At 40.1% G+C, this 26,118-nt stretch overlaps 1 protein-coding gene across 2 annotated transcripts in view; it reads right to left on the bottom strand.

Annotated features, from left to right (window-relative positions):
• Positions 1-1,127: 1,127 nt before the first annotated feature.
• Positions 1,128-26,118, bottom strand: part of xylt2 (xylosyltransferase II) — a 32,885-nt gene continuing 7,894 nt past the window's right edge. Inside the window, exons 2-11 of one of the 2 annotated variants that reach the window (XM_017456490.3) lie at positions 21,352-21,859; positions 21,050-21,225; positions 19,655-19,857; positions 17,079-17,159; positions 14,676-14,892; positions 13,952-14,128; positions 11,879-12,126; positions 8,380-8,575; positions 7,021-7,354; positions 1,128-4,286 (exon numbers count right to left, since the gene is read on the bottom strand). In XM_017456490.3, the coding sequence (XP_017311979.1) occupies positions 3,964-4,286; positions 7,021-7,354; positions 8,380-8,575; positions 11,879-12,126; positions 13,952-14,128; positions 14,676-14,892; positions 17,079-17,159; positions 19,655-19,857; positions 21,050-21,225; positions 21,352-21,859 (2,463 nt within the window). In that variant the 3' untranslated portion in view covers positions 1,128-3,963. The remainder of the gene's footprint in view (positions 4,287-7,020; positions 7,355-8,379; positions 8,576-11,878; positions 12,127-13,951; positions 14,129-14,675; positions 14,893-17,078; positions 17,160-19,654; positions 19,858-21,049; positions 21,226-21,351; positions 21,860-26,118) is intronic. The other variant, XM_053674291.1, reaches the window with a different exon arrangement.

Below are 26,118 nucleotides of genomic sequence, written 5' to 3'. Positions count from 1 at the left end.
TGCTTTGGCAGAGAATCTTACTTTAGTGGCTAAATGCACTCTGTGACTGCTGTTTGTTCCTCCTCCACTCTATGCACTTTGATGGGTTTTGTACCTAAAACTGCCCCTTGACCTTTTCTTTTTGTGTGTTGGTTATTGAATCCGTTTTCAAACCAATACCAGAATTTTTACATACCAAAACACTCATCATTGGCTTACTAAAACTGGACTACTGAAGACTGGAAAAACACCAGGTGATAACTCCAGTTTCCTGATCCTGTGCCTAGTGTAGCCTCAGATTCCTGTTCTTGGCTGACAGGACTGGAACCTGATGTGGTGTTCTGCTTTTGTAGCCGATCCATCTCAAGGTTTGATGTGATCAGAGATGCTTTTCTGTCCACCACAGTTCTAAAGAATGGTTCTTTGAGTTACCATAGCCTTTAGCCATAACCTCCATTAAGATATTTCTCCCCTCACTGAATATTATTTTGGTTTTTCACACCAATCTTTGTAAACTCTAGACCATGTACGTACGTGCGTGCGTGCGTGCGTGCGTGCGTAGATCACAGGAGCTCAGCAATTTCTGAAATGATCAAACCAGCCGATCTGACACCAACAAGCACGGCACAGTCCCTAAGATTGTGCTACCTGAAATAACAGCTCAATGTGTTATTATTGCACTTTTTTCCATGGTCGATAATTTCTGCCTGTTCATCTAAATCCAGGTTATACAATACAAAGAATGAAGAAAGGTTTATATGTTTTCTAGGTACAGCAGGGACTTATTGCAGTGATCTATTACACAACAATTTCAATAGAGAACTTGAGACCTTTTCAGTTAACATCTAGAGACTCTGCATATAAATAAAATGATCTTGGCTTTATTAGGTTAGATTAGTGTAAAAGACCAGTGTGTCTTAGCCTAGGCGTACTTGCGTTCTTTGTCATTGTAGACACGTTACCGTGACAAATGCTTTCACAATGGAACAAAAGTGTAGATGCATATTCAGAAAAGATATTTACATCTTTACTGCAAGTCGTAAATCAAAGTATTTCCAAGTCGTTCAGACACAAACGTTAAAATGAAAACACTGAAATCTGGAGCAAGGGATAGTTGAGGCAATAACGGCAAACAAACAATCACAGTGTACCATTGAGTTCATATTTATTGTGCCTGGAACAGAAACATCTCTGCTCTTCAACTTCACCATATTTCTCCAAACACTTGAATTGACAGTGAAGCGATCTCTGCCACTCAACACAATGTCTTTTAAAACTCTAGAAAACAACTCCAATCGAGGTCCCATTTCATGACACACAGATAATGCACAACAAGGTTCATGAAACATTAGAGTGAAGCAGCGATCCTGACATGACTAACACAAAAATATGACCTCCCTCTCCAGGAGGAATTATAAATACAAAAATAATCCATTGATTCGGACAATGCACCACTTTATATAGATATGTATGTATACATTTACACACACAGACCATTTATTGTTCTAAAACAATAGGCTTCTCTGAAGCAAGTGTGTAAAGACAGAAAGTCACAACCAATTGAAATATTAGTCTAGAAGAAGAAGAAGAAAAAAAAAAAAACTATTATTAGCATTATTGGCTTGGCAAAAAAAGCCAGTTAGACCCATTCAGTAATGCATCTCATAGGTGGACAAATCACAAGCCTGTGTTCCCAGAAGATGATGATTATGATGACGTGTAGGCTATTAGTTTTTGTTCATACCGGCCACTAGTGTTTTTTTTTTCCCCTTCTCATTCCAACAACTAGAGGAAAAAATCCAAAACAAAAACACTTGATTTTCGCAAAACAAATGTTTTTATTTGGTATGTTTATTTAAACAAAATGTAATCGGTGGCATGAAGTTAGTAGTTGAATAAATTAGTATACATGGATGATATACGGATGGTCTCTTCAGAACCAGAAACGTGCAGATCTGTGGAAACCCTGATAAAATCATTCAAATAGAAAAATGCAGCATAACTCTCCTGCTTACTACACGCAGTCGAGTCTCAAATAATATCTTTTATGTGCGACATGAAGAGAAAACACTGACCAAACAACTTGCTGACTTTTTGATGTGCCTCTTCAGACATAATTACCAGGATAAGGATGATTACTATGGGCGAGTTGGAGTTTATATATTCTCGTTTGTGTTTGGATTAATGCACTTAACTAGTTGGCCATACTTTATTAGATTACGTTGGCTACCTATTTTTAGCAGTGTCATTCACACAATTGGACCAAATCATAGGTCTATTCATCACATTAGAACTTTCACTTGCCTGCTGGGCTAGCTAAAGGATTTATGATTTGTCCACCACTGGATTCCCATCTCAGAACCAAAAGCTTGTGCAAACATTGAAGAAAATTAAAATACCATATGACACGATAGGACAAATGAACAATGCCATACTTCATTGATATGCTTAACTGTGAACCATGAGGATGCACTGCATTGCAGGCTGAAACAGAAACCTATATGCACATAACTAAGATTTAGAAACAGTAATAAACTGTGTTACTCAGGAGCCTCCTTTTATAACTCTGCAATAAAACGGGCACATACCAAGGCGCCGGTGTGATCGTCCGTGTCTAGGACAATGTGACCTTTAGGAATTACAGATGAGATGGCCAACGATCATGAAGTAGTGGAAGATCTGGCCTTCATGGCATTTACATCTAGAGGGCAAGACAATGAAAAAGCTGTCTTTCCACTAATCATCAGAAGGGTCAGCTCATTCAGCTGCTAGTGATGCCACCCGTGTGCTTGTGCGGCACCTTTAGCTTTTAAACGAGAAAAAAAAATTCTAACAATAATAAAACACAACGCAGTGGTAAACTATATAAAATCTATACAGCATCGTTTCAAAAGAAGCCATACCAAAACACACATAGGAGTCAGTCACAGCATTACCAAACACATACACGCAACAGTTTTTTTTTCTTCTGATGGACGGATATTTGGTGGTGTTTGTTCGCTTTGCTCATTTCCCAAACTACATGATCCACATAGTGAAAGTGTGACTCTATGAGCAGCACTTGAAATATCCTTAAATGGAGCCACTGATCATTTGATCTCCAGAGTGACTGCATAAGCTCCACCTAGTCTGTAATTCAGACAGTTCTCTTACAGTAAAGTGCACTTAATCAGTCGGCATCTGAAGTTTGGATATCAAAACAATTAAAAAAAATAATAAAAAAATTACAGGCTAGAATTTTTGCAGCCAGGGAACCCTGTAACACACATTAGGTCTTTGCTAACATTAGGTATAGACCTACTTGTTTTTGAGTTCTTGAGAATGGATTAAAACCTACTTAATTAATCTAACCAATCAAACTGGCTAAGAACAATAAGAACACAGTTATAATGTATACAAACAGCTTTCATAATGCTGGGTTGTGATTTCCAACACAAAATAAAACAAAATAATAGAAGTGACTCACTGACCCCCTGGCTACGCTTCACACACCTTAACTATGAGAACCACTGGGCTGCACGACTCCATACATTGACCTTCAACAGGTAGTAAAACTTACATTTAAAAAAGGCGACAATTACTGTATACATAGAAGAAAATGTGCACTTTTCTGATTTTTTTTTCTGAAAATAGGAGAAAAAAAAATAATAAAGAAAGAAGAAAAAAAAAAAAGAAAAAGAAAAATTAAGAAGTTGAGGTTAAGGGCTTTGTATCATCAATCCAGTCAAATCAAGACTGCCTATGGACACACGTTTATGAACAATGATTCTCTAAAATTATAAAAAAGTTCTCATGTGCAAATGTCAATTAATTCTTCTCTTAGATTGTCTCCAACACCAATCCTCAAGACAAAGGTGCCTTGAGCAGAAAACAGTGGGATGATCCGAGAGACCCATATTCCGTAAACATCACTCCCAGGGGCTCCTCCTCTCCCCTGTGATTCACTTTAGTGTTCTCACCCTTGTTCAGTCCAAATCTTTCGGGCTACCTGATGCGGCCGTTGCTTTTGACCGCACCAAGTTCAGATTTAGGATCTGGGGACAAAGAGCTCCAGCTAGTCTTGGCACACAGCTGTACGCTGGGACAGAGGGAGGTCTGAGTGGAACACATACCTCCAGTTACCCAGAAGGCACCCACTAAGCTGTCCACCCAACCCTCCAGAGCCTTGCCCACCAGAGAGGCCTTCTTCTGAGACTCTTCCAGGGCAGACTCCATGGAAGGCAGCTTCAGAACTTGAGCAAGCTGCTGGAAGCCCTGGTCCAGGTAAATGTTGCCTGCAGGACCTGCGTGCAGCCAGCTGTGTTCCTCTAACAGAGAGACAACAACCAGGAAAAGAGGTTATATGAAGTTGTGAGATGGAGAAAAAAAAATAGAACACAACTCAAAAGCACATATCTTGACAAACTTTTAAAAACATCAGTATATATCTGCTTGCCTGGGAAAAACTCACACATGGACAATTTTGAAAACTACAAGGTTTCCAGAACTGAAACCTCTCTTTTTTGCATGCATTTCAAACACATGTCAAATTAATTTAAAATATGATTTACCCCAAAAGTGAAATGGGAGAAAATCACATTTGATGATTACCCCGAGTTTCACAATCTACTTACAGAAGTTTTTTATTTTTTTTTTATTTTTACAGAATTCCAAATTAACAATGGGAAACAAAACATAATTCATCATCATCATCATCATCATCATTATAATCCACCACCTGGGGTCAAAGTCATTCACAGCATTTAAACACAAGCCATACTGTTGTTTCTTCTGATTACAAACTGATTAGGACTATTGTCTGTTTCACTAAGGCACATATTTGTCCAACAACTTAATCAAATCGAGACATTCACTGGCTGAGAAAAGCATACTTAACCAGCAAGGTTTTAGACATTTCTTAGGCAGATTGGCTGCATTTATCGATGTGTTTTTTGTAAACTGGCTTCTTCATATCCATCATAATCTTTGTGGGCAGATAGTCAAGATTAGAAAGTAGCCCAAAGCCTAAAAAGTAACCTTGTCATTTTTTTCTTAAAGTATAGATGCCAAAGCATACTAGGCTGCATTCACATTACAAGCTCCATTACACAAATCTGATTTTGTGCTCAAATAGGATCAGTCTACCTTTAACGGCTTATAACTGTAACTGTCCATATCAGTCTTTTAATGTAGATGCACCTGTCCCCTGAAACACCGTGTGCGCGCACGTGGATTTTGCACGACTCACATGCGTCACGAACTACAATAAACATTTATGAGACAATCCATCATAGTAACATCAAAGCAACAAGTGAATGCAATATTAGCTCAAGTCTGCATTGCAGTTTGCTTTGGAGGTGGGCGAACAGCTCGTTAGTCGTACTCGATCAGGTCGAGAAGGCGAAAAATGGCCAGATGGCTAGCTTTTGCAGATATATGTTGGCAATACTGCACCGAATGATGTGTGGGTACAGGAGAGGAGGCAGCAATGGTAGGACTGCACTGTGGAAGAATTCACTATTTACACCTAAGAGTATGTCATTGGCATCGTATCCACATTGGTTTTTGGCCACGCTTTGCCATTTGTTTCAAACAGTATAATAAGTTTCCGCAGCAATCAATTCATTTCTTTAAATATCAAGTAAATCACCAATTTCCCCATGCTTCCACTGAATATAGTCACTGATGCTGCAGTTCCTGTCCTCCATTGTTGTTTTGCTGTGTGCTTCTGACACAGAACGATGACAATGACAGTGAAATGCACATTCTGCTGCAATCGACTAAAAATAATAACTTTCCAACCCCCGACTAAGGGGGGGGGGAGGGGGGGAAGAAAGAAAAGAAAACCAATCAGAATTCCTTCGGGGTGGTACCCTCAACCCTGAGTTCAACAAGTGATGTCAAATCAACATGGCAGCTTATAGCATGAACAGTATTCAAATTAACACTTCTTTCCTTTAAATCAGTTGTGATGTATACAGTATTCTAATGTTTTCTTCAGATCAAATCAACATACAGACATATCTGCTTATCAGATATGTACAATACCACATGCAAAAGTGGCTCAGGTCTGATTTGAGAAGATGTGTCCACACAGTCCAGAAACATCAGATGTCAAACCCATTAGGGCAGAATATCAGATTTGGGTGATGTCAATCTGGTAATATGAACGTAGACTTACTGCCAGAATTCCAAAATCTGTTTTTTTTGTCGTCATTGTGGGCTGTTTTTACCTGCAGCAACATCCAACAGGTTTCCCCAGACCACCATACATATGTGCTTGTTGAATATCCCATTCCAAATTTATTCGCCACTTGATGTTAACGTCCAATTCTCTGGGAAGGCCTTCCACAAGATTTTGGAGCGTGGCTGTGGGGATTTGCCCCTTCAGCTACAAGAACATCCCAAAACTGTTCAGTGGGTTGAGGTCAGAGCACTTGAGCTCAGCCACTCCAACCTTGGCAAACCATGTCTTTATGGATGTGCATAGGGGCATTGTCATGCTGGAACATGTTTCAACCACTTCGTTTGTGTGAAGGGAAATCTTAATGCTACAGCTTACAAAGACATTCTAGACAGTTGTGTGCTTCCAATGTTGTGGCAACAGTTTAGGGAAGGCCCACAAGTGTGTGTGAAGGTCAGGTGTCCACAAATTTTTGACTAAAGTGTGTATCAGTGAAGCTCATTTTTATAATGAGCCCATATCTTTCATACATTAGGAATCTCAAGAGTTCTCGATGAAAAACATAAAATATTGAAATGTTTATCCAAAACATTTTTCTGTATGTGACAGACTATTTGAGATTTTTTTTGTATTTTACATTCATTCTAATAAGTCCTTATAATTGACTGATTCACCACTTTTTAAAATGCATACAAGAGAGATCTTATACAGTATAGGAGACTAACGGTATCAACAGTGGTGATGGACCCACCAACAGTAAACAGCAAAGACAATGTGGACTTATATCATGCCACACCTAATTACCTCAACATTACTTCAATATATACTGGCATTTAAACCGCTTTATTGTACAAGTTCTTTAACCTGAGCCCTCTCACCTTTGCGAAACGGCTCCTTTCCTTTAAAAGCCAGAGGCATGACCAGAAAGTGAGCTTCGGCCACACGCTCCCATAGCTTCAGCACACGGACCGTCCATGCTCCCGGCCTGAGAGGACGCTGCAGCGGCGGCTTGTACTGTGTAAACTCCGCCTCTACATCCACGCTGATGTCGTAAGACGCTGCTACCACCTGAGCAGGATCAATCCACACTATGGTGGCTGTGAGGTTGGGGCCACGAGCCCATTTCTGCACCGCCACTGGCTCGTCCAAAGGGCCCATCACGCCACCAAAGTTCCGGAAAATTCTCTCCTTGGGATCCCACTCTGTTCCCACCTGAGGGACGACAAGGTACAAAGCAGGCTTAACTTCCCCCCTACTATACTCCGAAACAAATACTTGTTTAAAACCTATCTTCTTTTTTTAAAGGGAACATTTATGACTATAACTGTGAAATGTTTGACAGAATTCAGTATTTAATGCAATATTGCATTAAAAAAAAAAAAAAAACATGTTTAACAAACTGAGTGACATTTTAAGCAAAAACGAACCGTGGCATTAAAATGAAAATGTTAATAAAGCTAAAAATGTTAACTACAAGAGACAATATTCTCCAATGTTTTACCTTCCAGTACACAGAATTATGGGATTGCTGTGGATCTGGAGCAGGATGTAATTCAATCCTACCTGGCCAAAATAAAATTTAGAAACTGCAGCGTTCTAAACGGGGCGGCCTGTTTCTCAGTAGTGCGCAAATTATGTAAACCCAGGCCGCTGTGCATCAAATGCAAGTCAGGCATAGAGACGATATTTGAAAATCTCACAGTAACGATATTTATGGGTCTATTTAAGTCAGACTGGAGCTGTCATGGACGCCCAAGGATGTTTGTGGTCAGTTCATGTTCACTGGGAAGGTAATGCTAAACTCAGTCTTCCACAGATTTACCTGGGACCTGTGGAAACACTGATCTTGCACATAATAATAAAACACTAAGGATTTTTTTTTTAAAAAAACAGCACTGTTGAATTCTCAAAATCTGATCGGTCAGAAGGTTCTATAACAGCATTTCTGTCTGTCTTATTAGATGCAGATGTTATCGTTTCTACACAGGGACTCTACAATACAAGAGTTACAAAGCATGCACAATTGTTTATTTAGCATTTTTGCAAAAAGTCCTCAATGTCAGTCAGAGGAAAAGCTGTTCCTTTACATTTTCAAACAAAAGAAAGTCTAAGGATGGGTAGTGTTGAGTGATAGGAAACAGACAAAGATACACCAGGGTATAGATAGTTCTGGCTTTGGAATAGTGCTAGAACAGATTGTATACTCCCATGCAGGTTTAATTACTGCCTTCTCTCACCTCAAGGTTCTTTAGCCTCTCAAACTCATTCAGGTTGCTCTCTAGCTGTAGTGTGGCCTGAGGTACAACCCACACCTCCAGCATTTCCTTCTTCCCAGATGCCATGCTCTTCGCCTCCTGGCGCACCAGGTAACCCTGGAAACGGTCATCATAGAAATAGAGGAGGACAGATACGGGGTATCCAACAGGCACAAACCTGTGGGAAATTTTAAAAAAGGAGCACATTTAAGGTCGGATCATGTCATTTTGGGTAACTAAAGGAAACTCGTATCAAGAATTGAGGCTGGTTTCAAACAGCTACACGAACTATGTCACTGTAGGATGCGTGCAGGTTCGCACCAGTGCACCACACCGCAACTAGGCCCGCCATGTAATTACGTTATCGACTTAATGTACGACTTTGATAATTTTTGCTGACCTCAATATTGCCCATTGTGTTTACATAAGGATGAATGTCACCAGCATTTTAGCCCTTCACACTGCTTGTCCCTGGTCTCATCTGCTCTATGGCTGTCAAATTAAAATTCGAACTTCGAACATTTGCAAGCACTAGCACCGATTTTAACTAAAACATACTGCTGAAAAAATTACACGCAAGATATTAACAATGCATTACTGTTTTCTAAAGAAGAAAAATCTAGAAAGAATAGTTCTAGTGTGAAACAATTCAGTCATAGACGATAACGTCGGAGATTCAGCCGCTTAATCTGAAGCTGAAGAATGAATGAACACCGTTAAACTGAAGTGCTTTACTAGCGGGTTAATTAACTCACGCAAACGCATACACACCTATACACACACACACGAGTAATCAGACATATACACTACATAAAGCTAATAATAAAATTGCTTCTGCACAAAATGACACGAAAGCACAAGTGAACTTAAACGCAAGTAAGACGCTGGGTAGAATGGTAAGTCATGTTGTGAATACGCTCTTTCCATAACAACGCACTACAACATGAACAAAAAAAAAACAACTAAAGCATAAAGAATTCACATTACTGTACTTGTTGTATTGTTATTTCAGGAGATCAAGTTTTCACATGTTTTGTCGATACAAGTTTAGTATAGAAAACGTGAGAAAATTTGGTTTAATTTTTGCATTTTCTCATCTACTAAAATGTGGCTAATTGTTAGACGTTCCAATTCCAATAAGTGAATTTTAGGACAAAAAGGATAAGAAGTTCATTTCTCGTTTAAAGGATGTACTTGTATTATTATGCCATTATATTATCATTCTATCAGTGGCATAAAATGGTCTTTAAATGACAATCAAAATGACATTTTTGCAATTATTTCTGGGAAAATATATTGTTCGACAAAAGTAGTTACCGTGACAGCCCTAACCAGAACCTCTGCAACATGCAAAATGTTGTTGTGATTGAGTCAGCAGTAGTCACCCGTGATGCGTCAGAGAATGCTGTATAATCTTGGTCAGAGACGAGGGACCTCAATATTGCATTCTCTGACTCGCACTGACTCAACTATAACAAAGCATGGCATGAAGTTTTTATTAGCATATTTTACTTATTTGAAACCCGAATTGGAAAGAACGTTCAGTCCTGTACGCTCTGAGGTACTGAAACTCGAATAACACATTTATATTAATGGTAAATCAGTTCACAACCAAATTTATTTTTTACAATTAGTTTTTTATGCATTTTTTGAGGAAAATGACTTGAATTGGCAAAAGTACAATTGCACAAAATTATTTTGCACAATCTTTCGCAGTGATGTTTGTTGGTAAATGGGACTTTTAGATGTACTCATGTTCGATGACCGTGAATCGAAGAGGGTTTTGACTGAATGTTTGTTGTAATGATGTCACATGATGCATCTTCTCCCAAATATGCAGTAATTTTGAAAAATGGCAAACTTCTCCGAATATTGCGGAGTTTGCTTGATTTTGCGCTCATTTCTGCAATTGCAAAATCCCGAAATCCTGGAGGGACTGGGTATCATCTTGAAATATGGGCAAGAGCAGCTTCAATTTGAATACTTATGTAATAACCTATTCAATTAAAACAAAAAAGCTTGAAATTTTGCTAAATTATTTGCTTTGGCATAATGCAAAAATAAACAGAATTTAAAGAAAATTACACATAAGCCTGTTTGGATCAAAGTATGAATTGATGCTGTGGCACTGTTGTTCATCTACAGAACTAACTCACGAGGCTGCTGGATTGCAAAAGTTGAACATGCTACTGTGTGTGTTCAATCGCTCAATTTTCTTTCCTGAGAGGAAAGCATTACTGTGGATGAATAAATAAAAACAAAGCTGAAACATTAAACTTCATAATTATTCATCAATTTTATGATTTATTTTTTAACAGAGTTAAAGCTTTACCAAGGCTTAGTGTTATGAATGCATAAGGTAGCACTACTGCTAGTGTTTGCTCCATCTGAGGCAGTGTAGCTTGCACATCAATATTAAATTGAATTTACAGCATTTATTCAATAAGCGGTCTAGTTTTAGTTAAAAAGTAAAATGTCTGCTCTGACTATGGCCGGAAAAAAAAAAGAAGTTATAGACTCCATGAAATAGTTTCTTAGCTGTTACTTGATTCCATATATTGACATAGAGCAAACAGAAATACACTGGAGAATATAACACTGTGCCATTTGTGTGTCTATGTCGGAGCCTACTGTATGCGTCACATTCCGGCTTGCCACTGGATGATCACATCTTGTCCACGCCTGCTCCAGCCTTGTGCAATAGGATTGGTTGGCTGCATGTATCAAAAGTGTACTTAAGCCTCGTCACTCTCCATCCCGTGGCAGCCCATTGCCGTTGCTTTGTGTAGTGAGAAGTGCTTTTCGTATGTTGATTTTGCCTATGTATGACCATCTGCCTGTTATTGACTTTATGCTCTGCCCCATTAAGAATCGAGTGGTACACTTGTGTATAAATGTACATATTTTTTTGGTTAACTAACACACTAATAGTCACCTTTGTAAATAGTTATTGTGTGTTGTGGCCCGATCTAGACTGGGTAGTAACACATAGTTCCTTCTGAAACAGAAAGTAAGAGTGAAGAACTGTCGTTTTGAACCGCTTGCCTGGCTTACACAACAGCCAATAGCATTCGAGAAGCTAAACAAACCTGACGGCACCTTAGAGAGCTAGCTACATATGGAGAACAGTGAAAAGAATAATGAGAACCTTTTACTTATTCTGTACGAGTATAATATTGTGCAGGAAGGCACACAGCCAAAAACACACCAACAATCCATGGGCTGAATACAAGCTACTACTGTAGAGCAAGACCCACCTCAGGGGGGTCTGAACATACAGGATAGTACTAGAGAGCATTGATTTGGACAATCATGCCTAGGTATAAATAATTTTTTGGTTTCCCCCGAAGTGATCAAACAAAAGGACTACAAAATTTTTTTTAAAAGCTATACAACCGTATGGATGTCCATAACACTAAACACCAATTTTGATTTCAGGAGCACTTTAAGTAGCTCGGAGTTCGTTGTCTGGGAGTCTCACCTGCAGGCCTCATGCATGATTTTCTGACTGATGAGACCAAGTCTGAAGAAAGACATATAGGCTGTGAGTGCCACGTCGCTGAGAGTACCCACACCTTCCTCCCGCTCAAACAGGCTTTCCCAATAGGCCTTGAGTGCCGCAGTGCCTGGAGGGTAGTGCCCATACAGGTGGCTATCAAGAATATCAATGGCCTCCTGGTTGACTGTGGATTCAAATTTGCGGGCGAAGAACGTGGGCCGTGTCAGCTGCTGCAGGGGGGAAAAGACAGCAGTGTGCGATCGACAACATTTCACTACTAAATGGAATCTTAGATACATAATAGGGGTGTAACGATTCGATTCATGATACTGGCTTCATGTTTCGAATTCTCCGCATATTTTCAACAAAATTTAAATGAAGAAAAATGATTGACTGAAAAAAACTCCTTTTATTATGATTAAATCTCTGATTTATCATCCCTGATCATTAAACACAGATTTAATATTGTAAACAAAATGCAGTACAGGTTCATATATCCTAAAAATAAATATCTATAAATTCTTCCAGAAATTGGACTGAATAAGCAAAGTCTCAGACCTGCGGAAAATGATCGATTAAAAACACAACGAACTCTGTAGCATCGTCCGAGGTGTGCAGAATGGGACCTCTGGTGTTCAAACAGCATAATTGCATTAGATGCATAATTACTAGAATGCTGATTCCCCTGATGTGAATTGCACATTCCCACTACATCAAATTTTTGCATTACAACCCTATTAAATAATCTAATAAAAAAAAAAAACAGCATGCACACCCTACAATTGTACATGTACGATGTTTACTATCAAGTTATAGTTGCTATGTGCTTTTCCGCCAGAAAGTACAAGTCGGATGGGCAAAATTAACCGTGATATTTTACACTAGCGTGCAAGCTATGCCATAATTAAATACCTGTGGGGAACTCGGTGACCTTTCTTGCCCCTGTACCATGTGAGCCACTGCCTTCTCAAGCACAATCATTATAGAATCATCCTGATTCAAGTGTCTAGCAATTTAAGTAGTAATATTGATTGCCAAGTTACATTCTTGAAAAAATTTGGCCACATAAAATTTCAAACTGTTCACTGTGTTTGCATCGCTCTGGATAAAGACATCGCAAATGTTCCCTACACAGGGTATAACAACATTTAAAAAAGTGCACCCTACCTTACCTACGTTTAGCCACAAACACAAATGCACGGCTATTTTTGTTCCAGATTAATGTCATCTGAAAGTTTTCACACTTTCTGCCTTTTTAACTAAGATCAAATTATTGGCAGGCTTGGCTTCCTTTGGGCCGCTTGCCGCCAGTAAAACTGTCACATCTTCAATAGTGCATGCTGTGAGAGGGACACGTGGTGATTATAGGATGCATGAGGGAAGGGAAGAAAGAGGAGTACAGGAGTGTGATGGACAGCTTTGTTGGCTGGGGTAAAGATAATCACGTCCAGCTTAATGTCAGTTAGACAAAAGCGGATGGTGAACTCCTCCCCCCCCCCCCCCCCCCACCCCAAAAAAAAAAAAAATCCACCACCACCCATTTCCATCTATGGAACAGATGCAGAGTGCACGTATGTGACATAATTCAGAGATGCTCCTCCAGCTGTTCCAGCAGACCACAGTAGCCAGTGTGCTGTTCTTCATAGCTTCATACTGGGGTGCGAGCTTAACTGATGAATCTTGTCATGATGGCAGCACATAGCAAGACAACAGTTGCACTCTATGGAGATGCTAATGGAGAAGAGGATGATGGACTGGACTTTAATTCTTGCTAATGTTAGTCCACTACAGATATTACTGGAACAGCTCAGGACCACTTTTCATCCCACGGTGCATTAGTCCAAAAAGCTCTCAGCTATTCTCATTCTTGATGCCACTGTTACTACCCCGGTTGGCTAATATACATCTATCCACTGTTGCAGTTTGTAACATTTTCAATGCTTATGAAAGTGCAATATAAAATACTTAATTGTACACCATAGTGCCATATTTTTGTGATGCTTTCTTCATTCAACAAGCACAATACTAATGGTATTCTACTTTCACCACACTGACCTGAATTCGGATGAGATCGGCAGGTTTGAAGTCATTGGGAGAGCATCCGCACCAGTCCACTATATGCTTGTACTGGCACTTGCAGCCCAGCTTGCGGTTCCAGTTAGTAACTCGCAGGTTGTTGTCCACTAGCGTGTCGCACATGTGGCTGTTGCCCAACACTGTGTGAAAGAAAGACTGAAAAACCAAAGAGGCAAGATTGGAAAGGGTTAGCTTTGGCTAGTTGCACTCTAGCCTATAAAATGAATTTGAAAATACACAGAGAAAGAAACTTGGAGCCAGATATGGAATTGCTATCAGGACGAATGCATACCTTCTCTATACTAGCACAAGACCTCAGTAAATTTGTGATTTCTCATTTTCTTCTGTAACAAACTATAATATAAAGCAAGCTTTACCACACCGTGTTCTGCATAAAATCTACTACTTGCTGTGGCATTATTGCATGTAAATGCTACAACTTTAAGCTGAATGTTAAACAATGAATACTGATGTATTTAAAGTCTATACTGAGAAGTCACACTACTGTAGCTTGTATACAAATAACTGTGGTGCAACAGGAATGACAAACAGTCAGGTTACTGAATGTAGCACGCAGCTTAAGATGAAAATGTTGCACTGGTAGTGCATTTCTCGAGCACCCAGTTCAACAGACTGCACTTTTTAAACCAAAACAGTAGTTGAGTTTTTAGTTTTATTTTTTCAGTACGAAAGACTAAAGCACCTCAGCAGGGAGCAGGGCGTAGGTGTAGAACTGCTTCAGCCCAGTGACCAGCTCGTCCTTGGAGCTGACCACATACTCCACAAAGCGGCGCGTGAGTGAAAACCAGTCGGAGCCACCAGACACCTCCAGGCCCTCTGGGATGGTGCGCTCGCCCAGCCGCCACATGTGATTATCACACTCGTGGAAGAGTCTGTCCAGCCCCTGTTTCTTAATGAACCTTGTGAACAAGCAGAGATGATACAGATTAACAGAGCCGCGTTTCGCTGTACTGAGAAAAGAACAGAAAACATGCTGACTTCAAACTTGCTTACAATGGAAGTCTATAGGCAGTAGTTGAGCTGAATAAATGATTAAAATATGGCAGAATGTAACAGGAAATCTAAAACATTACAACTATACGCTCACAGGGAACTGTGTACACTCACAGGGAACACCTGTACCCCTGCTAATTCATGCAACTATCCATTCGATCAATCACACGGCAGCAGTGCAACACATCCAACCATGAAGACCAGGTGACGTTTTCCCATCTTCAACGGTGCGATTTTGTTGATTCCTCAGATTCCTGTTCTTGACTATCAGGAGTGGATTCTGATCAGGAGTGGATTCTGATCAGGAATGGTCTTCTGCTGTTGTAGGTTTGACGTTTTGAGCATTTGGACATGATTTTCTGCTCACCATGGATGTAAAAGATGGGTTATTTAAGTTACCATAGACTTCCTGACAGCTCGAAGCAGTCTGGCCATTCTCCTTTGACCTCTCTCATCATCAAGGTGTTTCCACTCACAGGTGTTTTTGGACCGTTCTGTATAAACTCTAGAGACTGTTGTGTGTGTGAAAATCCCAGGAGCTCAGCAGTTTCTAATATACTCAACCCAGACCTTCTGTCATTGTCAAAGTCACTCTAATCACATTATTTTCCATATTCTGATGTTCGATGAACTCTGAAACCGGAGCTCTTGACCTGTATATGTATGATTTTATGTATTGCACTGCTGCCACATGATTAGCTGATGAGGAGTAGTAGACCCTACTTCCAAACAGTGGAACAACAGAGTAAAAGGTAATTTGATTACTTATGCCGTACCAGAGGTTTTGTAGTATCCACACACCATCAGACCCGCACTACATTAGTATCACATAACCACTCTCTATAAAAATGCAGTCCCACCTCTAAAATTTCAACTTAGACGAACTTGAAGCTTCATTAACAGACACCTTTAACTGAAGAATTCATGAAAGCACTTAAACATTTTGCATTAAAGTTTAGCGACTTCCCTAACAGCTCCCCTTAGACTTTCGAATACATTGGTTCCCTTTTCTATTTCCTGTTTTTCTGTCAAGGGAAATTTTTTTCCTCCCCATGGAGATTCTTGACCAGGGTAATCATGATCACAATAGAGTAACAGAGATTAGGTCATAAAACACTGATTTACTGTTTAAAATCAGAGTTTCCAATCATGATTATAAACTTTTTATCCAATGGTTACTGTCATAGTTGCAATGAACTACTTTTTCTGTTAACTTTATGTTACTATATTACAGTAGCATAAAATGCACCAGCATATCCGCATATGAAAATTACATTTCTATAACACAGAGAGGACCTAAATGTTTATAAATACAGTATATAAAAGCTATTACTGAAAAAAAGTAAGCTACTGGACAGGAAACTATGTGCAAGAGCAATATATATATATATATATATATATATATATATATATATATATTTTTAAACTATTCTGAAGTAATGCAAGTGTTGACAATTCATGTTGACTAAGAATGATTGAAATGTGATGATTCAGCAATTATATCCAGAAATTAACTGAGAACTAATGGTGTGTTTACTGATTAGCAGTATTTATATGGAAACATAATTGTGGCTCCTGAGTGACGCAACAGAAAAGCATTCACCCCATCACCTACTGGATCCCGAGTTTGAGTCCCGAGCCCAGCATCCGTGGCTGGGACTCCAAGAGAGTCAAACTGGCCTTGCCCTCAGGGAGGGAGGGTGGCATCTCTCTCCCCATCAATCACAGTGGCCATGTGAACTCATGCATGCGGAAGTTAGCAGATAACGCTTTACTCCGAATATGTTACACCGCTGCATGAGCAGCAGTTCGAAAAGATGCGATCAAGTGGCTTCACGTGCCTCGGAAGATGCACGCGATAGCCTTCTCCCTCCCTAGTTGGTAGCTGATGGGGTGTGACGTGTGACAAGCTGAGCTTCCTGATGGGTGGGAATTGGCCATACATAAATTATGGAGAAAATCTGGGAAGAATGTGACATCCCTAGCTTTGGGATTCTAGCTTCTAACAGAATCTAGTACATGGTTTTATACAGATAGTATCTGCATGTTTGAGAGGAAAGAAATAAAAAATTTTAAAAAAAGAAGCAGATACCTTGCATTCTCTCTGCCATGAGACTTCAAGAAGTTCTTGTCACGGTTCTGTGAGAGGAAAGCCACCAGCTCATCGTTGGTCCTGTTTCACAGCGATATGAGAAAAGAAAGAGGGATGGAAGGTAAGAGAGCTGACTAGAAGGTGAATATGATGACTTCCCCTAAATGGATTTATCTTCTGCTGACAGGATTTAGTGCTCATCAATGTCTCTGTGTGCATCGAGCTAGAAAATTTTTTATTTTTTTTTGGAACAGCAGTCGGCTGTGGGGATTATATCACGCTCCGGAAAGCCTCTGATGGGTCCGGGGGGGGGGATAACTACACCCAAAGTCACTTCACAAATACAACATGCAAATACAATTCACAAAACACAAACATTATTATAAAAACACACACACACACACACACACACACACACACACACAACACTATATTATACATAAAACACATTATAATTAAGTATTATTATGTAACAATGTTATAGAAAATATGCAGGCCTGAAGAGGTGAGATTTTAAAGAATCTTGAAATGGATTCACAGTTGCGATGTGACGGGGAAGTGAATTCCAGCGCTTAGGAGCAATGTGACTAAAGGTTCTTCCAGCCATGGTGGTAAAGTTCATGTCCGGTATTGCTAGTAGACCTGCTGAGGAGGATGGCATTTCTCCAAGAGGTTAGTGAGGTAAGTGGAAGCATAATTATGTAGGGCCTTAAAACGTGAGAAGCAGAAATTTGAATTTAATTCGATAGGCAACAGGAAGTCAGTGAAGCTGGATGAGTAGAGGTGTTACATGGCTGGTTGATTTGGAGCATATAATGACCCTTGCTGCAGAGGTTTGGATTATTTGGAGCCGGTCGAGTAGTTTATTAGGGATGCCACGACAGGATGGAATTGCAGTAGTCAATGCGGGATGAACGTGGAGATGATCGGTGAAATGTGAACTAGGGAGAGATCTGCCAGCTTCACTGCACAACAGCACAAAGACAGCTTTCACACCAATGCATCTCATGGCCAAGAGCTTCAGCCATAAAATACCCCTGCGCTTCCTTTTCAGAAATATGCCGCACCTGTCTAAAGAAAACTTCCGCTCACTGAATTCCAGTGGAGTCCGTAAGGACTGTCTACGCTACTTAAACGCCTATTATATACAATATAAATCATAGAAAATGTTTGGGTGAATTCCTTAAACTCACTCTAAACCTTGGTAATTGTTGTTTTAAGAAACAAGGGAGCTGAAAATCCCATTAGAAAATGTGACCTGCGGGTACAAGCGTTGCAAAATAAAAGAGCCAATCATGTTCCAGTATTTTTTTCCAGGGTTTTTTTTTTTTCCTTTCTGAAATTCGCATAGAAGATGTTTGTTTTTGTTTGATGAGAATCTGCTGTTTACATTTAGGCCATTTAAGCTTTTAAGTTTAAAAAAAGTTTGTTTTTGTGTTGTTTTAGTATTTAATATAACATTTATTGTTAAAATATAACATACCAACAAGGTGCCATTTCTGGACCAATGGATTAACATTATTAACATTTTGTTAGCTAGCATTAACATTGTGGCACTTTTTTTGTTATTTATTTAGTTTGTGGCAATGGACATAATGATATATAAAAAATATATATAACACATAATATATAACCTCCACATTAAAGATGTAGTCAGTGATAGTGTGCAATATGTTCCCTGATCGCGATTTTAAAATATCGAAATAAACAATGTCCACAGCCTGAAAACAGAAGGAAAAGGAGTGGCTACCGGTACTGTTTTACTATAGTGAACTAAAGAACAACAACAACAACAACAGCGGACAATATAGAGTAGATTAGTGACAAGCCAGCCAGCAGATAATAGCGAGCAGCTTAGCAACAAGCTAGCTGGCTAGCGTTAGTGATAACGATAATGTTGATGATTAACTTCTCAAAACAGTGATTATGGTCAGTGTTATAGATTTAACCAAGTACTGTGTCTGTATATTAACTGATCTAAAGCCAATACTGCTATAAACTCATTTGAAAGTGGTTTTTACACTGCTCACAGTGTGAGCGACAATGTTGATTTAAAGTCACTCTGTAAATGGGGAAGGCACTGGTAGCAGAGAGGACAACCCTAAGTTGACGAGTAGAAGTGTCAGTGTTTTTTCTTTTAAATCAGTTATACATGAGGAATTACAAGTTCTTTGTAACTGCAACTTCGCCGCAAATGCAGTTCGAGCACTTCAAAGCTACACTACACTCATTTGGGGAGGGGGGGGGGGGGGGGGTTAACGCACCCATAATTCCCACCTTCTGATTGGGAAAAGCAGTTTACACCAACCTCTGAGCTGCAATTATGAGTTTGGTTTTTTGGGAGTTTTCCAATAGCCCCAATTTATCCCATTTAACATAGCCTGGGGCACCACAGACACCAGCGCTTTATCTCTGAGCACATATTTGATTGACAGCTTCCAGAAAGTTAGGTGAACTTTGCAAAAAAGTACAAAATGTGTCAAATGTCAGATGTCAAAACAAAATCAATTACGGATTACAACTTTCGAATAATCTAATCCTTAAAACATTTGTGCAGTGTGTGCTTGGTGACTGACCTGGTGGGGAAGTCTGTGGCACTGAGGTTGATGAAGTAGTCCCATTTCCAGTCGAGCATGGACAGCAGGTCCTGCATGCAGCGCAAGTAGGCCTTTAGCAGACTGGCCCCACCCCAGATAGTGACCATGCGCCAGGGGGTGGCCCTCACGTTGGAGTAAAGCTCAGCCATGTGCACAACTTCACGATGCAGGTAGTTGGAGCGCTGTAGGAGATACGGTGGTTAGACATGGTTGCGTAGTGCACTAGGCATGCAGCGGTGCTTACATCTGCTTTAACTTTTCTGCGGTTTCAGAACATGCAGCCCACTCCAACACTGCTTTTTTTCTGCTGCCAGAAAGTAGTCAGCTATCACTTGCTATCTAACAGCCTTATTCAAAAAATTCTACAAAGCAGCAGCCACTGATACTCAGATTGAAAACTGTATAGTTAGATCTGTATCATTAGAAGCCTATATACTTTACACTACAAAAGGTAGGCATAGTTTGGTCCTTGCTGAAAAAAAGAAAAAAAAAAACCCCCACAGATCTTAATACAGCCGTCCTACTAGCTACATGTTAATGGTGTAGAAACAGTAGGCCTCATTTATCAAGCGGGATATGAACTGATTTTATTCGTAAAATTGTTCGTACGAGCATTTCATTACATTTTGAAAACCTATCCTTTTCATGCTCCTGAGTGTGTGTAAGTTTAAGCATAAGAAAACCAACTAATGTAAACCTCGACATGATGACTGACTTCAAATCATATAATTTGCATGGATTACTGCTCTTTCATAAATATGGAATACACTGTCGCTTAATTTTGTTCCATTTACATCATTTAGCAGACTCACAGAAGTGCTTTGTCATGCTGTCACAAGACTACCACTGAGAATATTTTGTGAAAACCAGTCATTTTATATTATTGACAATAATTGAAAATTGAATTTTTTTTTTTTTTTTTTTTTTTTAAATAAACAAGCCGAGCCAATGCAAACCCATAAGCTATAACCAAATGCCTCAGCTAACTGAAGAGTTGGTGTTTTTCAGGTTTCATCCTGATCTCCCTAGAACCACGAGAACTTTGAAAAAGCAGCTGGCAGACAACAGTATACCAAGGTGCAAAAAACAGACGTCTCCATAGCGATGAACCAGGAACTCCTAGACCCGAAACTATTGCACATCTATTTCTCTCTGTGAGAACCGCAGATTTTCTCTGACACTAACTTTTCAACTGGGAGGTGCTCTGAAAGAACCCTTACATCCATTCAGGTACATATAAACACTAACGTCTAATTCACAATTTTATTGCCTATCTATCTCAGGTATCTCAGTGTAGCAATGAAGACAGCTGTTCTGATTTCAAGCAACAACTTCTTCAAAACAGAAAGTGGGGAATAGAATCGGAGAACTTACTTTATCCACATGGATGTAGTAGAAATGGTCTTTGTGATAAATGGCTTTGAGGAGCCGTTTCAGCTGCCGCACGGCGCGACCGTGAACCATCAGCACGAATGCCACCCTTACTGGGTTCTCCACTTTGGACAAATCGCTGTCTATAATGTCAGCTTGCTGGCCGGCACTGGACAGGACTATAAGACACAGAATCCAACAGAAAACTATTGTATCTGCCTATTTTTTTATATTAGTCTATAAACTTTTATTTTATTTTTCTCTTCCATTTAGCCTTTAAAACAACTGATTATTATTACTAATACCATGCTGTGTGCAGTACTGAGGTAAAGCCTGTGGCATTAGCTCTCCAGCCTGGTGTTTGCACACGATGTTGGCGATCTCCTGCCGGCACTGGCGTGATCCAGCACGGTGCAGCGCCGACAAAGCGTCCTTCCCAACGATCTCACAGCTGGGCACAAAGTCATTGCTTGGGACCTGGGGTGCGCCATCGACGCTCCCTGGTTCTCCTTGAGCACCGGGTGGAAATTTTCCTCCTTCCTGCCCCTTCGTATCAGTGAAGTTACGGCTGCTGGATGGATCGTACGGGGCGACGGCATCTACAGCTCCAACGCCCTGCGTTTCTATCCTGGAGGGCTTCGGTCTTCGCTTTCCCCCTTTCCTGAGGGGACGAGTGACAACAGACCGCTCCATGTCATGCTTCCTCCCCCAGCCATGGTAACCACCAGACAGGGCGTTCTGCCCCCTGGCTTCTGAGTCTCTCCTCACATCCTGGTTGTTGTGATCAGGCAGCTTAGATCGCCGCTCCCTGCGCTAGAGGCAAAGCAAGAACAAGAAGAAAAGTGAAAGAATCCATTTGTCTAGAATCATGAAAGAAACTAAATCATCACCCACATCCTTCACATCCACCCAAGAGCAGGGTTAGGAGGGTTACTTTAAAAATGCATTCCGTTACGGTTACAAATTGCTTCATAAAAAATGTAAATCAGTAAATTAATCCAAGTATCACAATATGAAAGTAATATAATCTGATTACTTTAGGATTACTTCAAGGCCATATATGTAAATAAAGTCATGAGAAAAGCAATGTGATCCAAAATACTTATTTAGAGCTTAAATACATGTTCAATGTTTGGATTTGTTTAAATTAATTAAATAAATAAAAGATCACTGTCCCCGATGCGGCTAACCATATTCTTGGGGGAGCTTAATAGTGTTCAAAACAGTATTACATTACTATGAATGCAGACTTTAAAACACTGAAAAAGACACACTATTAGCATCACAAATATATATCAATAAATTTTCCTATATTCTTTTGAATGTCCATGGAATAAAATAAAATATTAGATGCCACGAGTATACCTTATGTCCCGTCTGCCATCCTTCACACATTTGAATGGTCATGCAATACGAAGCAATGTGATAACATGAAATTAAAAATGACCTTATATGGCCATGGGCATCGTTTTGACTCAAGACAGCTGTCATTTGCTGCTACTGTCAAGCAACTGTTCGATGCCATACACAACAGTGCTTAACGTTCTCTGAGAGTAGGCTAATGGTTGAGAGGCAGGAATTTGGTCAATAATTGCTGCAAGCCTTTTAGAATCGACCAGCTGGTGTGTGAGAAGGTGGGAATTACAGAGAGGGGTTAAAGCAATGCAAACATGCGCACACATGTTGCAGTATTAGACCATAAGCACATCATAATGAAACTAAAGACGAATCCCAGACATTTTCTCAAATTTAGACTCGTTTTAAGGTCTGAAAAAAAAGGACATGTCCAGGAAAAAAGGAGGATGTAAGATCACGATGACAAAAGCATTTCAGAAAACAATGTGTGTTAATTTCTATCAAATTAACTTTGCACAGAATTTATTTGCGCAAACACCAGGAGGTTGCTCACATGAGTCACAACTGGCAAGAGAGAACGAGAACTATAATCAAGCAGCTGTCTATAGTGTTATATCAAAAGATTAAGTTCTTACAAAAATGTAATCCTGATAGTGTTCCCATTTTTTACAAAATGTACTTGCATTCTGATTACTTTGTTTTTTGATGTAACTGGAACGGATTATAGTTACCAGTTTTTTTTTTTGTATACCGTTACGCCCCAAGCCTGCCCGAGAGACATTTTCGAACGGAGTCAAATGATTCAGCAAACCCACTGAAATGGTGGGCAGCCTTGAGGCACAGCATGTTTACTTTGAGTTGTTTCTTTTTTATAGCTCCGACCAGAACTACGTTGGACACGCCAACCTCATTTTCTGTAGGAAACAACTGAGAGGTCTAATGAGATGATTGAATAATGCTGTATTCTTACCAGGAACACAAACAAGAACTCAAAATTTAGCATCTGCATAGAATGACAAGTAGTCTACAGCCCTTAGACTGACATACACAATCTTACAAGGACAGAGGCACAAGCTACTGTTCAAATGAGTGTTAAAGAAAGGGGGGGGGGGAGACAGATAGCTCCGTAAACCTGACAGATTGCAAACAGAAGATGAGATGAGCTGAAGGGCTGTCGCACACTAAGCTGCCCCACAGGATCAGTGCGGGACCAAGCGGCCTTATCAGCACCCTTTCCAGTAGTTCCAGTAAGACTAAACTGTTAATTAGATCTGTGACTCTCTCAGGCTCTAGCCAGCCGGAGTCTGCCATTACAAGATCACCAGTGCAATAAGCGCAATAACTTCTAAGTGTAAAATTGGAATGTGAGCAGGGGTGTCGTGAGCTCAAATCTGAGAATCAAAACTGGACATGAATCAGTCAAATGAATAAAAGTAATGCAAATAAATATGTAAATACAGCTCGAGCAGTACAGCACTTACACCATTATAAATGACCAGGCAAGCAGAAAAAGCATGTTAGCTCTTGCCCCTGAATGCTGCGATTTGTTCTGATGCTCTCTCTCTCTCAGTCTCTATGATTGATGGAGGAGCATTACATCTCATTATGGTAGACAAGTAAAGTTCTCACATCAGCTTCCACTTAGGGGAGGTTTTCAGGAGACTTTTTAGGAGAACTGATGCAAATGCTGATTGGTTTCTGACTGATGGAACTGGTAGACCTACAGTTGTAATCAAAATTATTCAACCCAAATTGCAAATCAGGTTTACTGTCAAAATGTACAGACTTACAGCTGTTTGCAATGAACAAATCAAACAAAAGCAACTAAAATAGTTCAACACAACAAATACTTCAAATGGTTTCCCCAAATTCAACTGAAAATGCAACTTATAATGACTTCTCCAGTTTCAAAATTATTCAACACCTATATGGCAAGCATCTTTGTACTTAGTAGAGCACCCTTTTGCGGTTACAGTGAGGGAAAAAAGTATTTGATCCCCTGCTGATTTTGTACGTTTGCCCACTGACAAAGATATGATCAGTCTATAATTTTAATGGTAGATTTATTTGAACAGTGAGAGACAGAATAACAACAAAAAAATCCAGAAAAACGCACGTCAAAAATGTTATAAATTGATTTGCATTTTAATGAGGGAAATAAGTATTTGACCCCTCTGCAAAACATGACTTAATACTTGGCGGCAAAACCCTTGTTGGCAATCACAGAGGTCAGACGTTTCCTGTAGTTGGCCACCAGGGTTGCACACATCTCAGGAGGGATTTTGTCCCACTCCTCTTTGCAGATCTTCTCCAAGTCATTAAGGTTTCGAGGCTGACGTTTGGCAACTCGAACCTTCAGCTCTCTCCACAGATTTTCTATGGGATTTAGGTCTGGAGACTGCCTAGGTCACTCCAGGACCTTAATGTGCTTCTTCTTGAGCCACTCCTTTGTTGCCTTGGCCGTGTGTTTTGGGTCATTGTCATGCTGGAATATCCATCCACGACCCATTTTCAATGCCCTGTCTGAGGGAAGGAGGTTTTCACCCAAGATTTGACGGTACATGGCCCCGTCCATCGTCCCTTTGATGCGGTGAAGTTGTCCTGTCCCCTTAGCAGAAAAACACCCCCAAAGCATAATGTTTCCACCTCCATGTTTGACGGTGGGGATGGTGTTCCAGGGGTCATAGGCAGCATTCCTCCTCCTCCAAACACGGCGAGTTGAGTTGATGCCAAAGAGCTCCACTTTGGTCTCATCTGACCTCAACACTTTCACCCAGTTGTCCTCTGAATCATTCAGATGTTCATTGGCAAACTTCAGACGGGCATGTATATGTGCTTTCTTGAGAAGCGGACCTTGCGCGCGCTGCAGGATTTCAGTCCTTCACAGCGTAGTGTGTTACCAATTGTTTTCTTCGTGACTATGGTCCCAGCTGCCTTGAGATCATTGACAAGATCCTCCCGTGTAGTTCTGGGCTGATTCCTCACTGTTCTCATGATCATTGCAACTCCACGAGGTGAGATCTTGCATGGAGCCCCAGGCCGAGGGAGATTGACAGTTCTTTTGTGTTTCTTCCATTTGCGAATAATCGCACCAACTGTTGTCCCCTTCTCACCAAGCTGCTTGGCAATGGTCTTGTAGCCCATTCCAGACTTGTGTAGGTCTACAATCCTGTCCCTGACATCCTTGGAGAGCTCTTTGGTCTTGGCCATGGTGGAGAGTTTGGAATCTGATTGATTGATTGCTTCTGTGGACAGGTGTCTTTTATACAGGTAACAAACTGATATTAGGAGCACTCCCTTTAAGAGTGTGCTCCTAATCTCAGCTCGTTACCTGTATAAAAGACACCTGGGAGCCAGAAATCTTTCTGATTGAGAGGGGGTCAAATACTTTTTTCCCTCATTAAAATGCAAATTAATTTATAAAATTTTTGACATCCGTTTTTCTGATTTTTTTGTTGTTATTCTGTCTCTCACTGTTCAAATACAACTACCATTAAAATTATAGACTGATCATTTCTTTGTCAGTGGGCAAACGTACAAAATCAGCAGGGGATCAAATACTTTTTTCCCTCACTGTATAACCTGCTGCAAATGAGATGGATAGCTTCTGGAAGTGTTCCTGAGGAATCTTAGCCCATTCCTCATGAGCAATGGCCTCCAGTTCAGTAATATTCTTGGGTTTGCATGCTGCAACTGCCTTCTTCAAATCCCACCAG

This window comes from Ictalurus punctatus, chromosome 2 (assembly GCF_001660625.3).
Source record: "Ictalurus punctatus breed USDA103 chromosome 2, Coco_2.0, whole genome shotgun sequence".
In the NCBI taxonomy this organism is placed as follows: domain Eukaryota; kingdom Metazoa; phylum Chordata; class Actinopteri; order Siluriformes; family Ictaluridae; genus Ictalurus; species Ictalurus punctatus.
Note: the sequence above shows the minus strand (reverse complement) of the source record. Positions and strands in the feature narration are given on the sequence as shown.